This window comes from Heloderma suspectum, chromosome 11 (genome assembly GCF_057233095.1).
Source record: "Heloderma suspectum isolate Gila_16-S chromosome 11, 16-S_ref, whole genome shotgun sequence".
Lineage (NCBI taxonomy): Eukaryota > Metazoa > Chordata > Lepidosauria > Squamata > Helodermatidae > Heloderma > Heloderma suspectum.
This window is the reverse complement of record NC_139468.1, coordinates 2,164,971-2,187,570: the sequence shown is the minus strand read 5'-3', so window position 1 is coordinate 2,187,570 and position 22,600 is coordinate 2,164,971. Positions and strand designations below refer to the sequence as shown.

The 22,600-nt window shown below is 54.1% G+C and overlaps 1 protein-coding gene across 2 annotated transcripts in view; it reads right to left on the bottom strand.

Moving 5' to 3' along the window:
• CGNL1 (cingulin like 1) overlaps positions 1 to 22,600 on the bottom strand; it is an 88,857-nt gene that overhangs the window by 39,243 nt on the left and 27,014 nt on the right. The window contains exons 2-8 of one of the 2 annotated variants that reach the window (XM_084816579.1): positions 12,801 to 14,401; positions 12,047 to 12,141; positions 11,601 to 11,694; positions 10,064 to 10,165; positions 8,504 to 8,652; positions 5,998 to 6,133; positions 3,611 to 3,823 (exon numbers count right to left, since the gene is read on the bottom strand). In XM_084816579.1, the coding sequence (XP_084672705.1) occupies positions 3,611 to 3,823; positions 5,998 to 6,133; positions 8,504 to 8,652; positions 10,064 to 10,165; positions 11,601 to 11,694; positions 12,047 to 12,141; positions 12,801 to 14,384 (2,373 nt within the window). In that variant the 5' untranslated portion in view covers positions 14,385 to 14,401. The remainder of the gene's footprint in view (positions 1 to 3,610; positions 3,824 to 5,997; positions 6,134 to 8,503; positions 8,653 to 10,063; positions 10,166 to 11,600; positions 11,695 to 12,046; positions 12,142 to 12,800; positions 14,402 to 22,600) is intronic. The other variant, XM_084816580.1, reaches the window with a different exon arrangement.

Here is a 22,600-nt window from a genome sequence, read left to right as displayed (position 1 = left end):
GCCACGGCCACCCGCTGCTCTCGCTCCTCCGCCTCCTTCTTGTCGTTGCTGCCACCGGCGTGCCCAGCAGGCAGAGAGGCGGGAGAAAGCCAGCTGTGGCATCTGCTGCTCCTCCGTCTCACCACCGCCGTTGGCCACGCCGGAGCGAGGGGCAGGTGAACAAGCCGGGTGCAGTGGGGAAGAGGAGCCGCTCCAGGGGCCCCTGGTCAGCGGACCCCTGCGGCAGTTCTGGCCTCCTTTCCCCACATACCCCCCACGCCCGCACATGGAGGGCCACAGTCCACTGGGACCGGCAAAGCTGCCTCAACACCAGTCGGACAATCTGTCCCCCAGTCCAGCACCAACGACCTTGGCTGGCAGCAGCTGCCCGGGGGCTCCTGTCCCTCGGGATCCTGGGGCACTCTGCACGCAGAGCAGGTGCTCTCCCCGGCTGAGAGGCGGCTGCTCCCAGGCCTTGTGCAGGACAGCGTCCTGGTGGCCTGGGCTCCATCCTCACTCCTGCCAGAGGGGTTCTCACCCTTCTGCTCGAGTGCCTACAGGTCCTGGGCCAACCCAAATCCCCACTCCAGGGCAGCAGGAGGAAGGGTGGGCACTGCCCACCAGCCCCAGGGGCAACGTCTCCCACCAGCCCGGCGCTCCCACACCGCCTGACCGGCGCTCCAGGGCCTCTCGAGGCCTGAGGCTTTCCTTGCCCGCCCCAGCGCCATCGGAGCCTCTTGCTGGGAGAGGCTGGGGACTCGACCGGGGATCTCCTGCTGTCCACACAGGGGCTCTGCTGCTGAGCTGTGCCCCCCGCCCCGAGGGATCACTGGGCCCTCATAGAGATGGACCTGAGCTGCAAAAGCAGCGCACAGAGGCGGAGCAGCCGGGAGAGCACCCGGCTCTTGCCAGGAGACCCTCGCGCTCAGCATCAAGGCCGTTGCGCCTCCCCTGGGCAACGCTGCAGCCCCCTCGTGCGCCTGGGCCCCAGCTGTTGCCCCCTGCGGCCTACTTTGGCCTGCAACTCCCATCAGCACAGCCAACGGCCTGCTGACGGGAGGGCTGACGGGCGTTGCAGGCCAGAGCACTGGGAGGGCCACAAACTGCCCTGCCCTGCTCCAGACAGGCCAGCTGCCCCCTCACAGGTGGGGAGCGGTGGCAGAGGGACCCGTCACCCACGCCCTGCCCGCTCCCCGCACAATCAAAGGCCAGGGCTGCCTCAGAGTCGAGAATGGCTATTTACAGCCCCCCGTTAAGCCCAGACACCAGACGCATCTTTCCTCCCGGATGGGTGTGGCACCAACGCACGCACCCTCTCCTGCCCGTGGCCCCTGTGGCTCCGCCCACGAAGCAGCCAGCTGCCAGGCAGCGCCTTGGGAAGCCGCGGGGGCTGGAGATGGAGATCATGGACTCCGACACACACTGCTTTGCCAGCGCTCCCCTTTCCACTCGAGGGCCACGCTCCGCTCCCCCCCCACGGGCTAGGCGCATGTAGGGAAGGCTGCTCAGTACAGAGCAAAAGCTGTGATCAACACTGAGACGTGGGGAGGACAGTGGGGAGTGCACCAGTTCAGCAAGCGCCAGGCAGGCGGACAACCTCACCTGCACATCTGATCCGTGGACACCGCTGGCGCAGCGCATGGACGCTCCCCATAAGCACTGGCAGACTCACACCCGGACACACAAAGGAAGGAGGACTGGGCAGGAATCGGGCCTCCGGTCCTGGTGGGGAGGGCGCAGGGAGCACGCTGGGCCTGTCCTGGGCAGGGAGGCCCATCGAAGCATATGGCACAGCGCCTGCCTGGCTGTTGCACACAACACTCTCGCCTTGTTGCAAAGGTGGCAGAGTCCCTTTGTCAGCAACTCGTTCCCAACAGTCCAGTCTTTAAAAAGGAACAGCCCGCCAAGAGAACTCAGGAACCCGAACGCAGCTTGCTGATCAATGTGGTCACCTAGGATCGAGGTCAAGTTTGGAACAGGGAGCTGGGTGTTCAGAAAGACCTGCGGCGCCCTTGAGAACCGCAGATGCTCCAGCGAGACGGGTTTAATGGCAAGGAGAACACCTATACAGTTCCAAGATCAATCAAGGTGCTGTTCTTGACCTATAGAGCCTGACGCAGCTCAGGACCACAACACCTGGCAGAGAGCCTCTCCACAGATGACCTACCCGGACACTACGATCCACATCTGAGCCCTCCTCCAAAGCAGGTTTGGAGGCTGGCAGCAAGGGAGAGGACCTTCTCGGTGGTGGCTCCCGACTGTGGAACACTCTCCCCAGCGAGGCCCGCCTTAGGCCAACACTGCCATCTTTTCACCCCAGGTTTTCCTCTATTCCCAGGCATGGCATATGATGGGCTGTTTAATATGCCCCAGTTGGACTGTTGGCTTGTCTCTGACATTTGAGTGGTTTATGGGGTTGCTGTATTTTAGTGAAGATTGTTTTTAACTGTTTTAACATTTGCATCTTTTATCCTTGTTGTAAGTTGCCTTAAGTCTTATTTGAAGAGAAAGGTGATTAAGAAATAGCGGCGGCAGCAGCAAGAAGAGGAGTAATGACAAGGCCTGCACCTGGGGGTCAGGCCTCCTCCTCAAGAGATGCTGCTGGGCAGGGACGTAACAGAGAGCAGGGGCCGCAGGTGGGAGCAGCCACTGCCCCCAAGGACTTGGGGACCGCAATGCCCTGAGACTGAGGGGCCTGACGAGGTGGAAGCGAGCTCAGGAGCACAGCTGGGCGGGAGATGGGAAGCAGGGCCATGTGCAGGGGAGAGCATCCTTGAAAAGTGCAGCGAGTCACAAGGCGGGCCGATGTGATCGTATCATGCCATTATGTCTCTGTCTCCACTGGCTGCCCGTCTGTTTCTGGGTCCAATTCAACTTTCAAAGCCCTCAACTGCTTGGGGGAGGTTACCTGAAGGATTGTCTCCTCCCATATTCACTTGTCCAGACACTGAGACCATTGCCTGAGACCCTTCTCCAGGCTCCCCAGCCAAATGAAGCCAGGTAGGTGGGTACTAAGGAGAGGGCCTTTTCCGTGGTGGCCCCCCGTTTGCAGAATGCTCTCCCCAGAGAGGCTTGCTTGGTGCCTGTCTTGTCATCTTTCTGGCACCAGGTAAATACCTTTTTATTTTCCCAGGCATTTTCAGAGCTCTTTGTAGTGCCTTTATTCTGCTGGTGGTTTCAGTTTGGTTTATGATGGTGTAACGTTTTTATTTTCTGCTGATGATTTTTTCTTGGTTTTATTTTGCACTGTTTTTACCTTGTTTTATTATTTGTGCCTTGTTTTTAATGTATTGTACACTGCACAAAGAATGTCGGTTTGGATTCAGTTTAAGAGTGAGTGAGTAAGGGTGCAATCCCATACATGTCTAGACAGAAAAAAGTCCTGCAGCTCCCAGCCTCCCCCCTCCCCCCACCAGCTGTGCTTAGATGCAACCAAGTGTGGCAGCAGCAGAGGGGGAGCCGGCAGGTGCAGGCAGCAGGGGAGGCTATTTTTAATAGCATACTATTTTTAATACGGGGCGGGGGACACTGCTGACTGGTCCCTGCTCTTCTCAGCCTGCGGCTCCCGCTCCGTGCCCCCCATTGGCTAGAGCCCCAGCTGCACACACCATTGGGCTCGCACCCTACTGACCTCCGTGGCTTCCTCCAGAGTGCCTCTCAGCATCCGGAGCTCCTGGTCGTGCTCTTCCTTCAGCCGGTCCATCTCATGGTCATGGCTGGACACTTCTTCCTTCAGGGCCCCCTTCAAAGCAGTGAGCTCCCGCTCTCGCTTCCTCAGGACATCTTCCTGCTGCTCTTTGGCCATCAGGATGGCCTGCAGGTCCTCTTTCAGCTGCATCAGCTCCTAAGCCCATTCAAGGAGAGAGACATTAGAAGGCACCTTCCAGCTTGTGCTGCTTAAGTTGGCTGGGGATGATGGGATTTGCAGGCCTGCACATCTAGAGGGCACCAGGTTGGGGGAGGCTGGCTGAAACAAACAGACAAACGATCAAGCACAGAAGCATCTCAAAGCCACGGTTAGTGTGAATGCATTTCCAAGGCCCTCGGAGTTGCAGCCAGTGCCAGGGACTCACGGCTGAGACCAACTGTGCTGAGCAACCAGGGACTGGGCTTGTGGCAGCCTCAGGGCCCTCTCCAGGTGCGGAAGGGAACAGAGGTGCGTGGGGAACATCATGTCACGTTCCTTCGTCCTCTCCCTCCGCACTCAACATGCTCCAGCAAACAAGGTTTCAGGCTAACTCTATTTTATTAGTTAAAGACTAGCTTCTGTACAAATGAAGATTCTAGGAAACTCTCAGACTGCATAGAACCAGCTAATCCACACGTCTACGAATATCAGTAGAGGAGGCGAAGTGGAAGTTAGAGGAGTTGCCAACAGTCTGGCCACGAACTTCACAGCCAGACTTGCTTTGCAGGGATGCCCCTCCCTTAGGGTGGCTCCCTCTACATTGACTTCCATGAGTGGCCAACCTGGCGGAGCGCCTGAGCCCTGCCCCTCACTTTTCCCACTACGATCTGCGACAGACCCTAGCATCTCTCAAGTCATGCCGCTTGCCCTCCTCCTCCTCCAAAACTTGAGTTCTCATGGTGGAAGAACAGGGGAGCAGTTCAGCCTGGGCCATCTGTCTGTCAAGGTCTTGGGAAGAAAGTCTCGCCGTATGTCAGCTCACTGGGGAGGGGGCCTCCCTCTGTTCTCGCTGTTCCCATTCTGATTTCAAATCTGAGCTGCCAGACACCTCCACACGCTTAGAGTCATTCCTGACACATCAGCACCTGTAACTGGCAGGCAGGATGAAGCTTCTGGAGTAAAGAGCAGGAGCCGGGACGCCTGCCCTTCCCTCCCTGGCCAACGGAGCAGGACCTTCTGCCTGCTCTGCTTCGGGCTCCGGCTCACGTCCTTGCCCTTGTGCAGCTCCAGCCCAGGTCCCCATGGGATGCCACGCGGCCTCCGGGCTTCTTTTAGTTTGGACACAGACACGGGGGGCCCTTGGTCTGATGGGAGCAGCAGCAGGAAGTGGCAGGGGGCACTTCTCTGCTCCCCAAGGAGCTGTTTTCCCAGTCAAAATCATCCCCAGCAGCTTTTCTCTTTGGAGAGGAAAAAGATACTGGGGGTCCATGTACATTTTTCTCCTGTGGAAGAAAGAAGCCAAACAGGTGGGGGCAAATTCTATCAGATAATTGGCCCAGAGGAAAACAGGTAAGCATCTCCAATCCCCACTTGAAGATGTCTTTGTTTAAAAAAAGGTCAAGAGGCACTTCACACGTCTCCCAGGCCCTGTCCTGCATGGCCCTCTGCCAGAACCATGAGCCCCAGCTCCAGCAGCTGGCCCCAGGGACCCGAGACTGGTGAAGGCTCACTCCAGGGCTGAGCACACACAGCACCAGCCAACCTTTGACATGCAAGCTAATGTGGTGAAGCAGCGTTATGAATGATGTATGCAAGAGATTTCCATCTGGCTCCTCTTCCAAGGACTCTGAACAGCATTCCAGGTGATCTCTCATCAGGAATGTGCTAAACCCTACTTGACTTCAGAGGCATGACTCTGTAGGGTCAAAAAGTCCCCTGAGAACAGCACAGAATGCAAATCAGCGATGGAGGGAGCTCAAGCAGTCCTGGCTAGGAAACCTGCTGCCGAATGCTGCCTCTGCAAGAACTTCCCTAAACAGAGACTTCTCCTGGACAAACAGCTCTTAGGTTTCTGCCAGCGGAGCACCCAACAGGCACGCAGAGTTTACTTGTCACACATACGTCTCATGAAAGGTGGCACCCTTCAACAGGCAGCTGCTCCTGAAGAGCGGGTATTCCAAGAGAGATCTGGCCACACATGGAAATGATAAACACTGAGGATTCTGCAATTACACAGGAAGCTAAAACGTTCGGGAAAGGTATTTTTAAACACCATTAAAACCAGGCCTGCTCAGTTCTGCCCCTTCTTTTGAAAGCACAAAGCTCACTCCCACCCACCCCCACGCACTTGCTCACACAGCCCACCCTCCGGCTGCCCCACCGCAGCTCACCTCAGCAAGCAGCTCTCTCTCGCCGTCCTCCGCGTGCTTTGCGCCATCCAGTTCATCATGCATCTCAGAAAGCTGGTCCTGCAGGTCCCGGATTTCTGTCTGGTGCTGCTCCCTCTCCATTTTCACTTGGAAAAGCCTCCAAAGGGAGAGGAAAATCATGTCTTTGAGGCGTCGCATTGCCCTTATTACTCCAGGTGTCAGTGACATTTCTGAGAAACATTCTTGACTGCTGCGCCTCGGAGGAGGGACAAAGAGGTCCCCACCTTTCAGGTAACAGAGAACAGAAGCTTGGGGCTGTCTTGGTGCTGGGCCTCTCCCCACCTCTGATTCCCCTCACCCAAGGCAGGGGCCTTTCATGAGCTCTTGCCATACATTCAAGTAAATGCTCAAGACTGGTCTATTTGAGAGATCTTTGAGAGGGACCACAGGATAAGGGGGACCGCTGCTGTCATTTCTGATGTTATTTTGGTATTGGCTTTACTGGTTAGTATTTTTCAAAGCTTTAGGGATGTTTGAGTACGTACAACAGTTTCACTGACTGTTCCGAGGCACAATTCAGAGTGCTGGTTATGACCTATAAAGGCCTATATGACTTGGGACCAGGCAACTTGGAAGGCCACTTTTTCCCATATGAGCCTGCCCAGGTCTAATGGTCTTCAGGGCAGGCCGTTCTGTTGGTCCCGCGACCATCAGAGGCATGTTTGGTGGTGTCACAAGAGAGGGTCTTCTTGGTGGCCACTCCCAGGCTGTGGAACTCCCTGAGGAGGGAGGCTAGGTTGGCTCCCTCTCTGCTGACTTTCCACCAGCAGGCAAATATGTTCTTATTCAAGCAGGCCTCTGATGTGTGAGCTGGTCCGTTGAGTTGGGCGCTATTTTTATTCAGTAATTTTTGTATGTTTTTATCTGTGTTTTTAATGTATTGTTATTGTTTATAACCAAGTTTTTATCTATCTGCTTTTAAAGATCCTATGTCTGTTAGCCAACTTGAGTACAATGTTCTTGGTGCAAAGTGGAGAACAAATGGAATAAATAAGTAACTACGATGTGTTGCAATTTTATTGCTGGTTTTGCAAGTTATTTTGAGTTATTTATTCATTTTTAGATCTATAAAGTAGACTATAAATTTAATATGAGAAGAGGGCTGGAAGGAGTTGAGAGCATTTCAGCTATTATCCAGAAAGGACAGAAAAGGGCTTTGCTTCTGATTGCCTCAGCAAAGCAGGAAGTCCTAGAAACACAGGACATTTTTCAGTTCCCCCAAAACTAGGGGTCAGGCCATTACCCCAGTTACACCCGCAAGTTGTGGCAGTGCAGGCAATCCATCTGCCTACAGATAGGCAGGAGCTCGCTTGGCATCACCATTCTCCCTGAGCCCCCAAAGCAACCATGAGATGTGGGACAGCCGACACTGAGGAAGGATGCCAGCGGTGGACCTCAGTGTGCAAAATTACCTGCTCGACTCAGTCCAAGATGGATTCAAGGCAGCGGGTGGGACACCCTTTTCGGCCCAGAGGCCAGGTTCCAAGGAGGGAAGGGTTTCGGGGGCCGCATTCCAGCAGTGGGCAGGGCAAGGGCACGGAGAGGGGCCAACGACAGAGGAAGCCAAGCGGGTGGGGCCAGGTGTAGTTCTTACCAATTTGGACCTTTTCCCACAAAGCATACAAAGCACAGCTCAATTCTGTCCATGTCTACTCAGGAGTAAGCTCAGGAGTAAGCTCAGTGCAACAGCTTCCCTGCCTACAAAGGCACAGCCCAGCTCTATGCAGGGTACTTAAGAGCAGGGTATTTAATGTTTAAATGCCTTTAAATGCCCTCTTATCTCCAGTCATTGACTGGCTGTAACAGAAGAAGAATCTCGCTGGATGGGGAGCCCTGGGGGCCGCATCTGGCTCACGGGCCAGATGTTCCCATCCCTATTTAAGAGGGAGGAACCCAACAAGCAGCAAAGCTGCAGCAACAGTCACTGAGTTGATCTGCTACCCCCAGGGCAAGGTGGGGCGGGGGACAGGGGCCTTGGCTGCCACCCTCTCTTTCCTCCCTGCTTTCCAAGATTCTGACAGCTGCCCCCCCCCGCCATCTTTTGCTCTCCCCCAGCTTAGTGCAAGGAGGGGAAGCCATGCAGCTATGGGGCTGGAGAGGAGGGAAGCAGCCAAGCCCCAAGTGGAGGCATGCAAAGGAGAAGCAGCGGCCCCATGGTTAAGATGCCCTCCTAAAAAGGCGGTCACTGTGGGTTCAGGGCTGGTCACGAGAGGGGCAGGGCCCAGCTGGAAAGAAACTGAGATGGCAGAAGGGAGACAGACGACAGGGAGGAAACCCAGGTATTGTGGCGCATGGAGGGCCGCTCCTGAGGGACCTGGATGAAACGCTCCAGTGTGCCCAGAAGCCTGGATCCTTCCAGGGCTGTGCTGCAAACAAGGGAGAGACCTCAAAATGTGATCCGCAGACCGCTTGGGGTGACTGCAAAGGGGAGCCAATTGCACCGGCTGCCTTTCCGCCCCCAACTCACTCCTCCAGGTTGTGCCGCAGGTCCTTCTCGCTCTCCTCCAGCCGCCTTCTGAAGGAGTCTCTGTCCTCCACACTCGCCTCGAGCTGCTGCTGAAGCTCCCGCAGCTGTGCTTCGGTCGCGTCTTGCTGGTCCCGGATATTCTGCTGATTCTAAACAGTGGACATCGGCATTGTTGAGAAACGGTGCGAGGAGGGAGGGAGGGAGGGAGGGAGGGGTGGCAGCGTGAAGACCCTCTGCCCTGTTTTTCAGGGACACCAAGTTTCTGAGACAAGGGCCACACGTGATACTGATTTACACAGGGGATGACCCTTTGGAGATAAGGCCATGTGCAGCAGGGACAGCCACCCTGCGCCCTTCCAGATGCCTTGGCCTGCAACTCCCTTCATGCCTCACCACTGGCTGTGCTGATGGGAGCTGCAGGCCAGACCTCCTGGAGGCCACAAGGTTTGCAGGGATCCACTGGAGCCGGAGGCGTAGCCTGGCCAGCTCACAGCTGGGATCCCGAAGTGTGCTTTGTACGCATGGCGGTGGGCGCCACAGGCACAGCCCCACCTCCAGCTGATGCCAAGTCAGGCTCCTGGCCCATCCAGCCCACTACTGCCTGCTCTGACGGGCAGCGATGGCTCTCCAGGGTCCTCCTGTCACCTGCTGCCTGGCCTGTTTCGACCGAGATGCTCCCAGGAGTTGAACTGGGGACCTCCGGCACGCAAGGCGCAGGTACTCTGCTTCTGAGCCAAGGCCCCGCCCAAGACTAGGGCCCTTCCAGCCCAGCACTGCCTGCTCTGACTGGCAGCAGCCGTTCCCTTGGGGGCCAGGTTCTTTCCCATCACCTGCTGCTGAATGTCAGAACATCAGAAGAGCCCTGATGCTGGATCAGGCCATGGGCTCATCCAGTCCAGCATCCTGTTCACACAGTGGCCAACCAGCTCCCCACGGGAGACCCAGAAGCAGGACAGGAATGCAGCACCACCCTCCCGCCCATGTTCCCCAGCCACTGGTGTATGTTGGCATACTGCCTCTGACCCTGGAGGTAGCACAGAGCCATCAGGGCTAGTAGCCAAGTCCAGGGGGGAAGTATGATATCAGCCATTTCATTTTCAGTGCCTTTCCTAATTATGCCCAACCTGGTATTTGCCTTTTTTTACACAGGGCCAATGTTGCCACTGAGCTGTCCACCACAGCCCCAAGATCCTTTTCTTGGCCAGCTCAGATCCCACCAGCGTATATGTGAAGTTGGGAGTTTCTGCCCCATCGTGCATCACTTCACACTGGCATGCTGGGGACCCTTTCCACGGGAGATGCTGTGGGCTGCGCCGGGGCCTCTGTGGCAGGGCAGGCGCTCCTCACTGAGCCACAGGCTCCCTGATGCGGTGCAGGCATGGCTGAAGCAGCCACAAAAGGCCCCGGATTCCTTGCCCATGTAAACAGGGCTACAGATCCAGGATAACAATTCAAATGTAATAACCTACACTTTTCACGGAGTGATCTGCTGTGCGCCATTAAGGAACATTTCTCCAGCTTTTCAACACTGATGGAATAACTAGGGGAGGGGGGCCCTACCCTGACTTCCAAATCCAGCTTCCTCTGTAGCTCAGAAACTTCCTTCTCCAGCTCCTTCTTCTGTTCCACCAAAACCTTGACTTCGGCCGAGGTATCAGAGGCCTGCAATTAAACGACACTGGTTCACACTGAACGTCTCCATATGGCCCTTTCTGAGGGAGCTCATCGGGACACGCAGGGTGGCAAGAGACGCTCCGGCACAGCTGCACAACAAGCCCGGGGGCCTCGCGGAGGGACCTGTGTCTGTGGTGCGTGGGGGGGTGAGAGCAGTTGGGGGGTAGCAGCGTGCGAGGCTGCGGGGACTGTTTGTGTGAGACTTGTCCGAGGCGCATGGGTGTCCCCGAGGCATTTCGCATGTGCGCGCGGCGAGGGAGGAGGGAGTCTTTCTGTCAGCACAGTGCACCCCATGAAAGGCTGACAGCATTCTTGCCACGGAAGCGTGTGCAGCGCCACCCTCTGTTCCGAAACAGGCCGCCTAGGGCAGCCTCTGCCTTTTCCATACCTTAGACGCAGGCCTTGTGGCGTGCCGAGGCCCACCCCTATGCCAAGGCCTGCCCCGGGCCTCCCGCCCCGGGCCTCCTACCCTGGGCTGCTGGCCCTGGGAGCTGCCGTTTTGATTTCCCAGGATGCCCTGAGGCAGCGCCACGCCAAGGTGTTGTGGGACGTTCCAGGCACGTTGTGGCCCCAAACCACGCTGAGCCCACTGCAGCTCGGCTGTCCACTGCTGCCAGGCCCGGCAGAGACCGCCTTGGCGAGGGGCCCTCCACGCCTGGAACTGGCCCTCTGGGCTAGCACTGGGCCCAACTAGGACTTCCTTTTCGATACCAGGAAACGCTCCCGCTTTCCAACAGCTCCCTGGAAGACTTGGCGAACTGTCCGTCCCTGCTCCCGGCCCGGTCACAGCTCCCGGGGAGCCTCGGAGTTCCCCTCTCAACCCGAACCCCACCATCTCTCTCCACTTCCTCACTCACAGCCAAACACGTGAAGTCTCCCAGCTGCAAAGCACGATGTTTCTGTTGAACCCGGAGATACAGGAGATGTCCCTCTGTGGGACTGATGTGCAATGGTGCCCTACTAACAGGCAAACCATCACCACTACCAACAGACACATGAGGAAGATGTATGGTTGTACAGACCATTGCATCAGGTCTGTATTTCACACAGTCCTTGATCTGGGCCACAGAAGAATCCAAATCTGTTCCTAACACCTGGATCTGGAGGTGCTTGGCTAACCACCAGCGTCCACATGAAACAGGGATCTGGACTAGAAAAAATACATCAAAAGATGCAATGTGCAGGCTCACGGTGCTCCGACGCACACACCAAGCTTTGCTGAGGCTTCCCTATTCTCTGGAAGGAGCTTGAGGAAGAAGGACCGGCCTGGCTTGTGCTGAGCTCCCTGTGCATCAGCATCCCCATGTGTCCCCCCAGGCAGCTAGATCTTGTGCAGTGACTTTGCCCCTCCCACAGCGGTCTCATGGATCTTGATCAGGATCAGAACGTTCAGGAGGCAACGTCGCTTCCCCAGTGTGTTTACCTGCGTGCTCCCAGCCGCTCTGGACTTCAGAGTCTGGATTTTCTCAAACACCAAGTTGACTTTCCTCTTTGTGGCATCATCGTTTTCACTGCTTCTGAAAGGGGAACAAATGTCGGCCGGGACTCGGGGTGCCTCGTGGTCACTCAAACAGCCGGAAGCCCCAAACCCTCCAGCGGCCTTCTTATGGAAAGGCATTCAGCCGCGGATATTCTTATGGAAAGGCATTCAGCCACGGATATGCGCTAGCAGGTTAGTATCAGAGAGGAATGTTACCCTGGGGGTCAATCAGAGAGACCAAGGAGGAAGGCGAGGCCACTCGAAGAATCTGCACCCAGGGGAACACAACTTTAACTGGGACAGCGCACCTCAATCCCCAACGCTCATCTCTTCAAGCCCTCCAGCTAACGCTGCCTCCACGAAGTCCATGCCTGTGCCAGTCCACTCACCCTTCCTTGAGATAGTTGTAGAGAATCTGCTTCGCTGTTTCCTCATTGGTTTGCTGTGCAATTTCTTGCTGGCCCTTCAGAAGATCAGGAGTGACCTGGAAACAGAAAGCCGGGGATCTATCAGACGCAATGAAAGCCTTTTGCTTCTAACAGGGCTGCCGCCCCTAGGCCCCAAAGAGGGTGCGCCCAGGACGCTTTGGTGCCCCAAGTAGCTGCCCCATGTGACCCAAGAGGTGTTCTGCGGAGCCTTGGCAATGCTGTAGAGGATCCTGGAACCCAATATGTGGGTTGCCCGTGGCTGGAGCCAACTCTGGGCACTGCTCCCGAGCCAGGCATTCCACTCCGGGATCCTTTGTGGCGTAGCAAGGGAGCCCAAGTGAAACACACCTCTTGGACCATGTGCTAAGGAAACAGCATATGGGGGAGGAGGAGGAATGGCCTTGGCCCAGGGAAAAATGGACGCCGTGCCCTTTCAATTCTGCTTGACACTTTGCCTTGGGAAAGCAAGCTGCTTAAAATCTCGGATTATTCACCATTCCACAATGCCTCCTCATGTGCCTCCACTGTCCTGCGCTAGGCCCCGGCTCCCCGAGCACAAAAGCCATTTGCCAAGTTTTTCAGCCTTGGATGGCTGTCACTAGAAGACACAGGTGAAAGTGGCCATCCCACTCACACTGCCAGGGCTGCCTCGGCAGAGGGCAGCAACCGTCCCGACACTGGGCCATGCAAACACACCACACACTTGCAGAGTTACCTGAACATCTGAGGCAGAGGCAAAAGTCTTCACAGAAATTTTCTGAGATGCCTTGCGGTTCGGCAACAAGAGAGCGGAAGTCACCATTTTATTTTCATTTCTGTTACCCTGGACCGGAAGTGTGGATGACTTGGAAGCAAAACTCTCACCGGCAACCCTACTTTGCTTATGATACTGCAAAGAATTAAAATGGTGGCTGGGACAATCTGCCACCGCTGCCGCCGCTGGGACTCTGCCCACAGCCCGAGGGGCCACTTGCTCCCCAAGAGATGCCGACTTCTTGCCTGGAGACAGCGGCTTCTGAAGGCAAGCTGTGGAGGGCTGCAGCAGGTGTTCAGACGACATTCCCAAACTTTTACTACATTTATCTAAACCACTGGGATTCACTTTGAGGCCGCTGGGTAAGGCACTGTCTACACTCCTCGACCGCTTTCGATCATCTGGGTGAATCCTGTTCCGGATTCCCAATCGGCCTCTCCTTTGGGGGCCAACTTTCTTGTCGAACTTTTCTATAAGTTGATCAACTGCAGGAATGCAGCCAGTGTCGATATCACGACCAGTCCCAGGCAAAAACGGGACATACCTTCTGTTTTCATGCCGGTTAACATTATCTGCATAGATGGCACATTCTTGGTCATCCAGGAAGAACTTGTACAAGGAAGCTGCAGAGGTTGGAGTGGCTGATGACGATGATCGCCGCGAACCACTCAGGATTGATCCAGCTGAATCTTGTCTGCGGAAAGGAAGGAGGTCAGGTCTACACTTTCTTGTTTCCTGGTAGGTAGATGGGCTTACAGCACATAGAGACCCTCCACTGGAAGAAAGCGATTCAAGTGATTCATGCACTCCATCAGGACTGCCGACAACACTGGTGCATTCTGATTCCTCCTTGCTTAGCTCTTCCCCCATGGCTGGCTTGGTCAAATTCACCGTTTTGGGTTTTGATTTGGACAATTCTGCACACTGGAGGGTCGTTTTATTTAATGATACAACCTTCAGTGCTGAGCTCCAGGGCTTGGTGTCTGGTTCCTGTTCATCTGCAAGAGATTTGCCCTGGCTGAAAAGGGGTGGCTGACAGCTTCCCAGATCCAGGATATTATTTTCAGGATCATACGGCTGCAGAAGCTCTGGATGCCTCTGGAAGTTCAACAGACTGGAGGCCAGTGGGAGCCCAGCTTTGAGGGCCGAGAGGCTGTCCTCTCCCTTATCCATGCCAGCCTGCTTCAGGTTCTTAGACAGACTTGGTGGGACATTATAAGTTCCCCAAAACTGTCTGTCTTCATCAGTTCTCTTCTCGGTTTCAGGAGCAGAACTGGAATCCAGCACTGGGCTATTAAGTGGCTGAGATGCAACTTGCTGGCCATTTCCAGGTGCCAAGTGGTTTTCGGACCAACATCCCTCTGTATTGTTGAGCACAATGTATGGGTGGCCACCAATCCCCTGGACCCGGATGCTGACTCCGTAGGACCCAGCCGTCGCACTCACTGCATTCTTGGCCTCATCGTTTGTGAGCTTCAGATGGATCCTGCTATCCTGCTGCTGCTGCTGCACGTGCCTGAAACTGCCAAAGTAGGACTCCATCATTCACATCGGCTCAAGCTCTGTAAAGGGGAGAGAGAAGGAAGTGAGCTGATCGGTATTTTCATAACTTATGTATGGGGCGGCCTAAGACTATTGGGCAGCAAAGGTGGAAAAGCCAAAATGCATCACCACATACAGTGACTGACCTGGAACTCAACCCGAACAGAAGGGGATGGGAGGGGTGCAATGTCACAGTGGGATTCTCATACTGCCCCCTTCATTTCCATGGGGCTTACATAGGGATGGGTAGCCTGGACCAGTTTGTCTGCCTTTCCTTGGCCCTTAATGCTACCCGTTAAACAGAAACAATATCTTGTCATTTCCCAAAGTAGTAGAGTTGGGGGCAGGTTTGTTAAAGTTTGCATGAGGCAAATATGGCCACTGTTTATTTATTTGTTTGTTTGTTTGTTTACTGAAAAGATTTTTAACCCGCCTTTCAGGGCGCACTGCCATCCCAAGGTGGCTTACAGTATTACAAAAACATGAATATTACTGTCAGGAGCGCCCCTGCTGCCTTCTGAAATCCTCAAGTAGCCAGAATCAACACACAGACGATAGGGCTCTTTTCCAAGGCTTTATTTCCATTCAACCTAATGACGCTTACAGATGCTAATTGCGTGAGCCTAATGAGGGAAACCTAAGAGAGTTGCCTACCAGGAGTTTCTAGCCTTGGGGAATCAGTTGGTCTCCATTTGGAGGGAAAGGGCGGGAAGCCTCTGAACTTAAGGACTAGGAGGAGACAGTCCACCCCTTTCCCATGGGGCATCGGGGTGCAGCTGTTGACGTCGCGCCAAGCAGGCTGAGCGCCTCCATCTCCTGCTTGTCCCTGCGCTAGCGCCTAGAGTCCCGAAGCTCCAGTTGTCCCTCCCCCTGCCTGCCAGGGTCGCTACCACTCTCAGGAATGTGATCAGGGAGGAGCTCTCCCTATGGGAGTGCCTCTGAACAGCGCGTGGGTTCCTCTCCCACGGTTTCTATCTCTTCCTCAGAATCAGAACTGCTTTGAGGCTCTATGGGCTCCGATCCAACCCTGACAATTACAATTAAACACACACGTACAGCAGCTAATGTTTTTTAAGCACCAAACGCAGTCTGGAATAAATGCATCATCAGGGTTTTGATCCTTTTCCCTGCTGCCAGACATGCCCGCTTCTCCTCATGAGGAAGCAAACAGCCAAAGCCCCACTCTGTGGCGTGCACAGAGCAGGAAATCCCTTCCCTACATCTGCTCACACTTTGGGGCCTGCAATTTGATCCACATCAGCTCAGAAGTCTGCAAAAAAGTTGACTTGACCACGCTCTTCCTGCTGACTCAGCTTTTGGGTCAATGCCAGGAAGCTTATCTTGAGCACCTGGCATTTTCATTGCCCATGGAAGGGAAGGAAACAGGAGCGAAAAGCCAAGGCCAGATACTCCGAACGCTGAACATTCTCATCTCAAATTATGCCAGTTGTAGATAAACAGGTAGATTCTTTGCGGTTTTGCATTTATCCAATGTTCAGAGAAAGGTCCACTTACTACAGACATGAGCCTTCAAGATTAAATGCTGTTTACTTGATTCTTCACAATAACGTTTACTTTAAAAAGAAGTTACGTACTCAGGGGGGTGGATGCAAGAATTTCAGGTCAGGCACAGAATTACCACACCCGCAAAAGGAGAGCAAATGCTTAGCATAACACTCAAGCAAAACACTGATAAACTCCATGAGAGATGTGGAAGATGGCAAACTCTCTCCAAGACGCACCAAATCGTCCCTAAGTGTTACTATCGGGTGACAGTTCAGCCGCAGACTGCCCAGCAGTGACCTCCAGGCTCCACTGACATGGTGCCGAGCTCCCTAGGCCAGGAGAGTGCTCTGGCTACATGAACAAGGCGGTCCAGGACCTTTCCGTTCGTTGTTTTTGCCCAGCTTCTCAGTCAGCAGCCACTTCCAGGCACAGATCTTGCCCAGTTAGTTTGGGCCATCAGCCATCTCATATCATCCCTCCTCTCAAGACGAAAGAGGGTTGAGAATCAAGAGCAGGGGGCCATTGCGACTTTTCACTGCCACCTCTTTCGGCACACATCAGTGTCCAACTCACGCCAGCTCACTCCCCGCCCCCGTCAACCAGAGAGGCAGAACCTCTTTCGGCAGGAGGGCCGAACTCCATCTTGGAGACATTCCGACATTCCAGTAGCAGGTGGGGCCGAGGCAGAAGAGCAGGGACAGAAGCACCCGCCTGTGTTATCCTAAAGCTCCTGCGGCGAGCGACTGAGCCCTGGGGGAGGCATTCCGACCTTTCAGGGTGGGGGAAAACTGCACCAAAGCCGGGGCGCCCCGAATGGCAGCTGGCCAGGGCAAAGGGGCGTGGCGGTCCAGGAAGCTTGGCACGCTGGATGGGCCCCTGGACCCGGGCCATGCGCCAGGATGGAAACAGCTCAGAGGCTGAGGCATGCTCCGGGGCGCCCTCCTCTCCAGCGACTGCGCTGCAGGCACAAGGCCCAAGAGCCATCTCACACCTGACGCGGCAATGAGCATGTACGTGTGGCCGGGTCTGCAGCCAGTCCTGTCTCTCTGTCACAGAGGTGGCAGGCATTTCCAAGCATGTGTCGGCCTAACTCTTGCGCTGCCCTTCAGGAGTACTGTTCAAGATGCTGAAGCATGCACCTAGCCATAGCACAGATGGCCCATCAGCCCCGGCTCCCACCCGCCAGGAGTCCTGGCTGCCTGTTAACATGCAAAGCCCCTCGTCTCACAGCTAGACACACGCAGAAGCCACGTTCGGAGAGGTGCCAGAGCCCTCCGCAGCCCTTGTGGACGTCAGCCAGCTCCAGCAGCCGGTGGATCACCGAGAGGAGGATGTGGCTCTGCTCCCACCGGCCCCTTGACACACGCATCAGGGCGCGTCCCTCCAGGCCTAGGAAGTCAGCAGACCTGCCTCACCTCCCCATTGATCTAAGCTCATCGGAGGGGCTCCCATTTTCTGCTGGAGGAGCACGCATCACATTATGCCAGTTGGCTATGAACATGCCCCAGATCACCATTCAAAAGCAGAACAAGGTCAACTTCTGTTCCAGTTGGTGATTTTCAAACTCCACTTGCCATGCTGGAAATGGGTGCAAGCGGCCATGAAACAGGGCAGCAACCGCAGCCCTTGATCCATCGTCCAGGCTTCTGGAAGCAGAGCCCCCCCCCCCGCCCCGCTTCCATGGCTGCAGGAACACGTGCACCTCACTTTCTGACCACTGGCCAGCTTGGGGCGCCAAGTTGCAAGGGGTCCGCCACTCACCCCCTTCGTTTAGCTCAGGCTTCAAGCACTACACCGGGGAGCGACAGACACAAGTGCTCCCCGAGACGCAAGGGGCTTTCACAGAGATGTGCTTCCATGCTTGGAGGCCTCTGGCTGAGCTGCTACACGCAGTGGCCGTGGCGGGGGTGGCTTGAACATCAAAAGGCAAGTCAGGGAGGGAAACGCAGGTGGACGGACAACAGCAGGAAATGACATTTACTCCTCCCAAGCCTGGTGCTCAGCGCTCCAGGGCTTCCACGGACGTCCCCACTGCTTTCAGCTTCCCCTTTACTCTGCATAATCGCAACTCACACCAGCTGCCCAGCTTCCAGGTATTATGAGAGAAGACAACCCGGAAACATCCTGTCTGCATCCTAATCACACTCAGCCAGATCTGACATCCTCAGAGATCAGCAGAAAGCTCTACTGATTTTGACATATTTTGGAGCAAGATTGTAAAAAGGAACAATGTATGGTTTATAGTGGCAGTGTGTCAGAGGGTGGGGGTGGAATGACATCACTTGGTGTCTTATTTACTGGCAGCCAGAGAGTTCAGGATGAACGCATTCTGCAACGTTCTGAGAATTTCTAACATTTCAGGGCAGGCCTCCCCCTGTCCCTATGAAGCTAATGCACAGGAGGCATCAGCTGGACACGGTCCCATGGAACACAGCAAGGCTGACTTTTGAGTAAACATGTGTAAGACTGTGTTGCAAATCTGTTTTTCTTTAAGGTGCCAGAGGTGGGTTTTGTTGCAAGACTAAATAATGGTCTGGATCTGTCTGGTGAGACACTGCAGGGAGATTTTGCTTTTAGATGGCACCTTTGTTTGGTCTTTTGTTTGCTTTTAGATGAGCTTGTTTGTCTGGTCTTTTGATACCCAACATGCAAATTACACCCACCACCACTGCCACACACAGGCTGCCATTTATATCCAAGATTCTTTTAAATGGAGACGCCGACAGCGACTGAGCTGGAACCTGGGCCCTGCCAGCCTGCGCTGTTCATCCAGGCCGCTGCATGTTCCTTTTTTCACTTGGCCTTCTGTTTTTACTTTCCCTATTTATTCAGCACCCTAAATCTCAGTAATTTTGGGAAATTAAAGCTGCAGAATAATTGCATCAATTTTGACTGGGAAGAGCATAAAGCGGACTATTATTTTGCAATGTGACATCTTGTAAATCACGCAGGCAAGACTAACACAGTTTAATGCACAGTCCTAAGTTATTTATGCCTGCGTTCTTATTGACATGGACCTCTTCCCATCAGATATAACAAGCACGACCACTTTGTACTGTCCCATCAAAAGATAAAAGATATGAGCAATAGCTGGACTCAGTTCAATTTCTCACTGGCTCACACCCTGCTTTCTTAACAACTACCGAGACCCGGGGAGGAAGAAGCTGTTTCACCAGGACCTGTTCCGGTTCCAAGAATGTTTGCAAGCCCAATGGTGTTTGGTCCAAATACCACATTGCTGGTTTTAACACTGCCAGTCTTCTTAGAGGTGCAACCACAACTATTCATCTCTGGGGATGGTGCATTCAGTGCTCTTCAACTGTGCGCAATATCCAGTACCAGAGGTGGTACGCCTAGGTACACCAGTTGCTGGGGAACATGGGCAGGAGGGTGCTGTTGCACTGGTGTCCTCCTTGTGGGTTCCCATTTGACCGCTGGTTGGCCCCTGTGTGAACAGAATGCTGGACTAGATGGACCCTTGGTTTCATCCAGCTTGGCTCTTCTTACGATCTTATATTCTTATGTTTAAGGCTTAAGAGAAGAGCTCCATCTTTGCACCAGCTTTTGCAGCCAAACTTCTCTCTTCCTCAGTATTATTCTGACATTCCAGGAACCTGGCTTGTTTGCAGAGGAGAAAAATGATCACAGACGTGTAGCATGCCCCAATTCGGCTGTTTACTCCTCATAAATTAGCTGGAACAAATGGCTTTCTCTGCTGTTGGTAGTGGGTCTAAACACTGTGGAGGGCAGTTATACAACTCCCAGGATCTTTTGGCACCAAAGACATTCAGCTGCAATTTAGGAAGTACAAAAAAACCCCTTTTGATGTTCTCTGCCTAGTAGGGTAACACATCCGCTGCTTCATACTATGCCAAATTTGACTGAGTAAAGAACTTTCACCTGGAAACTCTGAGTGCAGGCCAAGGAAGCAAGAGGCTGGTTTTGAGCAACAGCTGAGGGTTTTAGATGCCAACAAGCCCTCAAATTTTAGTCACTATCCCATGTGAGGGCCAATGTTATAGGCTTGTTGAAGTAAATACCCAGAAGCCATATTGTTATTACTGCAAATGGACGTAATATCCACTGGGAAGCAGAGTAGGCATCTCTCTCTCCAGCCTTTGGAATGGAAAAGCCATCATAATTTGGGAAGCTGGTGGCCTCCAGCTAGTGGGAGAGGGCAGCAGAAGAACAGCCTGGGCCCAATTTTGCAGGCTGAATTTAAAGAAGGCGGGCAAAGAGTGAAAAGTTTGGCTGGAGTTAGCTAGATCGGGGGTGCCCCCTTGGGGGGCTCTGGGAATCTAATGCAAAATCAGTCATTTTGCCACCTCTTTCCACAAGCCCACTGGCTTCCAAGAGATTCTGCTTTCATAACTGTAAATCCAACAAAGGCACTGTCAGTTTCCAGGGCCAAAGGAAACTAAAACCTTTCGTACGGCCCCTGGATTTCTTGATGCTCAGGGAAGGAGGGAGCCCAGAACCATGTGAATGAGGGACACAGTGAGAACTGAAGGACCACCGGGCAATTAAGATCTTCATCAGGGCCTCTTCCCCAGATGGCCTCCTTGGGAGGTCAGCTGGGTGGCAAATGTTCCATGGTGGGGCTCCAGGGATGAGATTCCCTCCCTCAGCTCGTGTGCCGGACACTTTGCTGTTCTCTGCGCTGCTCCCTTAACTTTTTCCCGGCATTTGATCCACTCTTTAGGATATTTGCTCCCTCTGTTTTGGGTTTGGCTGTTTACTGGCTCCTGGTTTGTTTTATTGGTGCTTATACTGTTTTTATAATTTTTTATTATGCTGTTTTGTTGAATCTGATTGTTAGCTGCCTTGAACCTCAATCCATACATTAAAAAAAAACCCTACAGAGATTAATATATGGAAATGGCAGCACATAGTTTTCTATGTCTGATGACACCTTAAACAGGTTAATTATACTTTTTTATCCCAAAATTAAATCGAGCACGAAGGAGTTGAAAAAGCATGCAGCTTGTTTTGATTCAGCTCCCCCAACCTGGTCCAAACACAAAGAACTTTCTTGCTGAGCCATAGTGGGGGAAAGAGGCATGGGGTGGGTGTCCCTTCCAAAATCAGCTCCAACTACTTCGCTCAAGAACTGATGTGAAGGCTGCAGGCTGGAAAGGTCTGTGCTTGTCTCTGTCTGGAGTTCCTATTGCTCCTGGACTGGAACCACTTGTATGTGGCAAGAACCACTACAGAATGAATCCCTCTTCAAGGGATGTTTTATCAGCTGCTCACTTGGGGTCAGCTGGGAAGTCTTGTTCGGCCCATTGTGTCAGAATCTGCATTCAGAATTTGGATAGAAATCCAATTTTCTGATGATTACAATCCAGCTGCAAAGTTTTTAGGGGCCTTCAATGCGAGCTTCCAACATTTTTTGTAAAAAAATAAAAACATATATTTATGATTCTCTAGTTACACATCTCTACTTTACTGAAGAGTTTACATGGCTGAACAAATAGGACATTTGAAAAGAAGACACCCTTTCTTGAACGGAGTGATCACTTTTAAAACCTTCAGACTGTGCTTTTGGGGAGAATGTATTTGGAGAAAGCTCTGAGCACGCCACAGAGAGGAACACCCCTTCTTGGACCTCCACAGGATGATGCAGAAAGAAACATGCCTCAGCAAGGACATTATTGCTGCTTCAGCTATTAACTTCTGGAATTTCCTGCCTCAAGATGTAGCGATGGCCGCCAACTTGGATGGCTTTAAAAGGGAACTGACAAAAATTAATGGAGGAGAAGGCTACTAGTCCTGATGGCTATAGGTCACCCCCAGCTTTGGAGGCACTGGGCAGGAGCCCAAGGTAGTCCTGCCCAGACTGGGCTCGTTCACTTCAAAGGGTCTACTCCGTGTAGAACTATCGCTGGATGCTGCCCATTATACCTCCATACACCAGTGGCTGGGGAACATGGGTGGGAGGGTGCTGCTGCCCCCTGCCCTGCTTGTGAGCTTCTACTGGGGCCTCTGCTTGGCCCCTGTGGGAACTGAACGCTGGACTAGAGGGCCTTCCTGGTCGGATCCAATGGCAGGGCTCTTCAGATGTCATTCTTGGTCTAAGAGTGGGGCAAAGCATGCTAAAATTCCCTGAATGCAACGTTCACACACCCGGTGGGGAGAAGGGCCCGGATGAGAAAAGTCTTGGCTGTCGCTCCCCATGGCCAGGACTGTGCCAGGCACACTGGACTCCCTTGAACAACTCCCTGGCCCTGGGCAGCCGCGCCACTCTTCCCTCACAGCCACCGCAGCGCCGGCGCCTAGCAAGACACACGTCGCGCCTCCTCGTGTCCACCATGCGCTCCTTCCATGTCTTATCTGCCTGGCCCTGAAGGGCAGCCGATCCGACGGACGTGTGGAGCAGAATCCTGAGCACCCAGGATCCTGGGCAGCGTTGAGCAGCAGAGGCAGCTGCTGCTTTCTCCCACCCGGAAGGGTGTTCAAAAACTGGCCCGGCAGCTTGACGGACACTCACGGAAGCCCCTCGGAAGGAAGTCGAGGTGCTCCAGGTGGAGAACTGGCGGGACTGCTGGGCAGCCAGTAGCGTGCCAGGTGGAAATGGCGCGGGGGGCGCGGGGGGAGGCAGAACGCCATAGGGTGGGCCCAGCGCTGGCCGTGCGATGCTGAGGGAGGGCAAGGCTGCCGACCCCCTGGAGCTGGGAAGGGTCCTTGCAGGCAGCTGGGGCAAAGAAATGGGC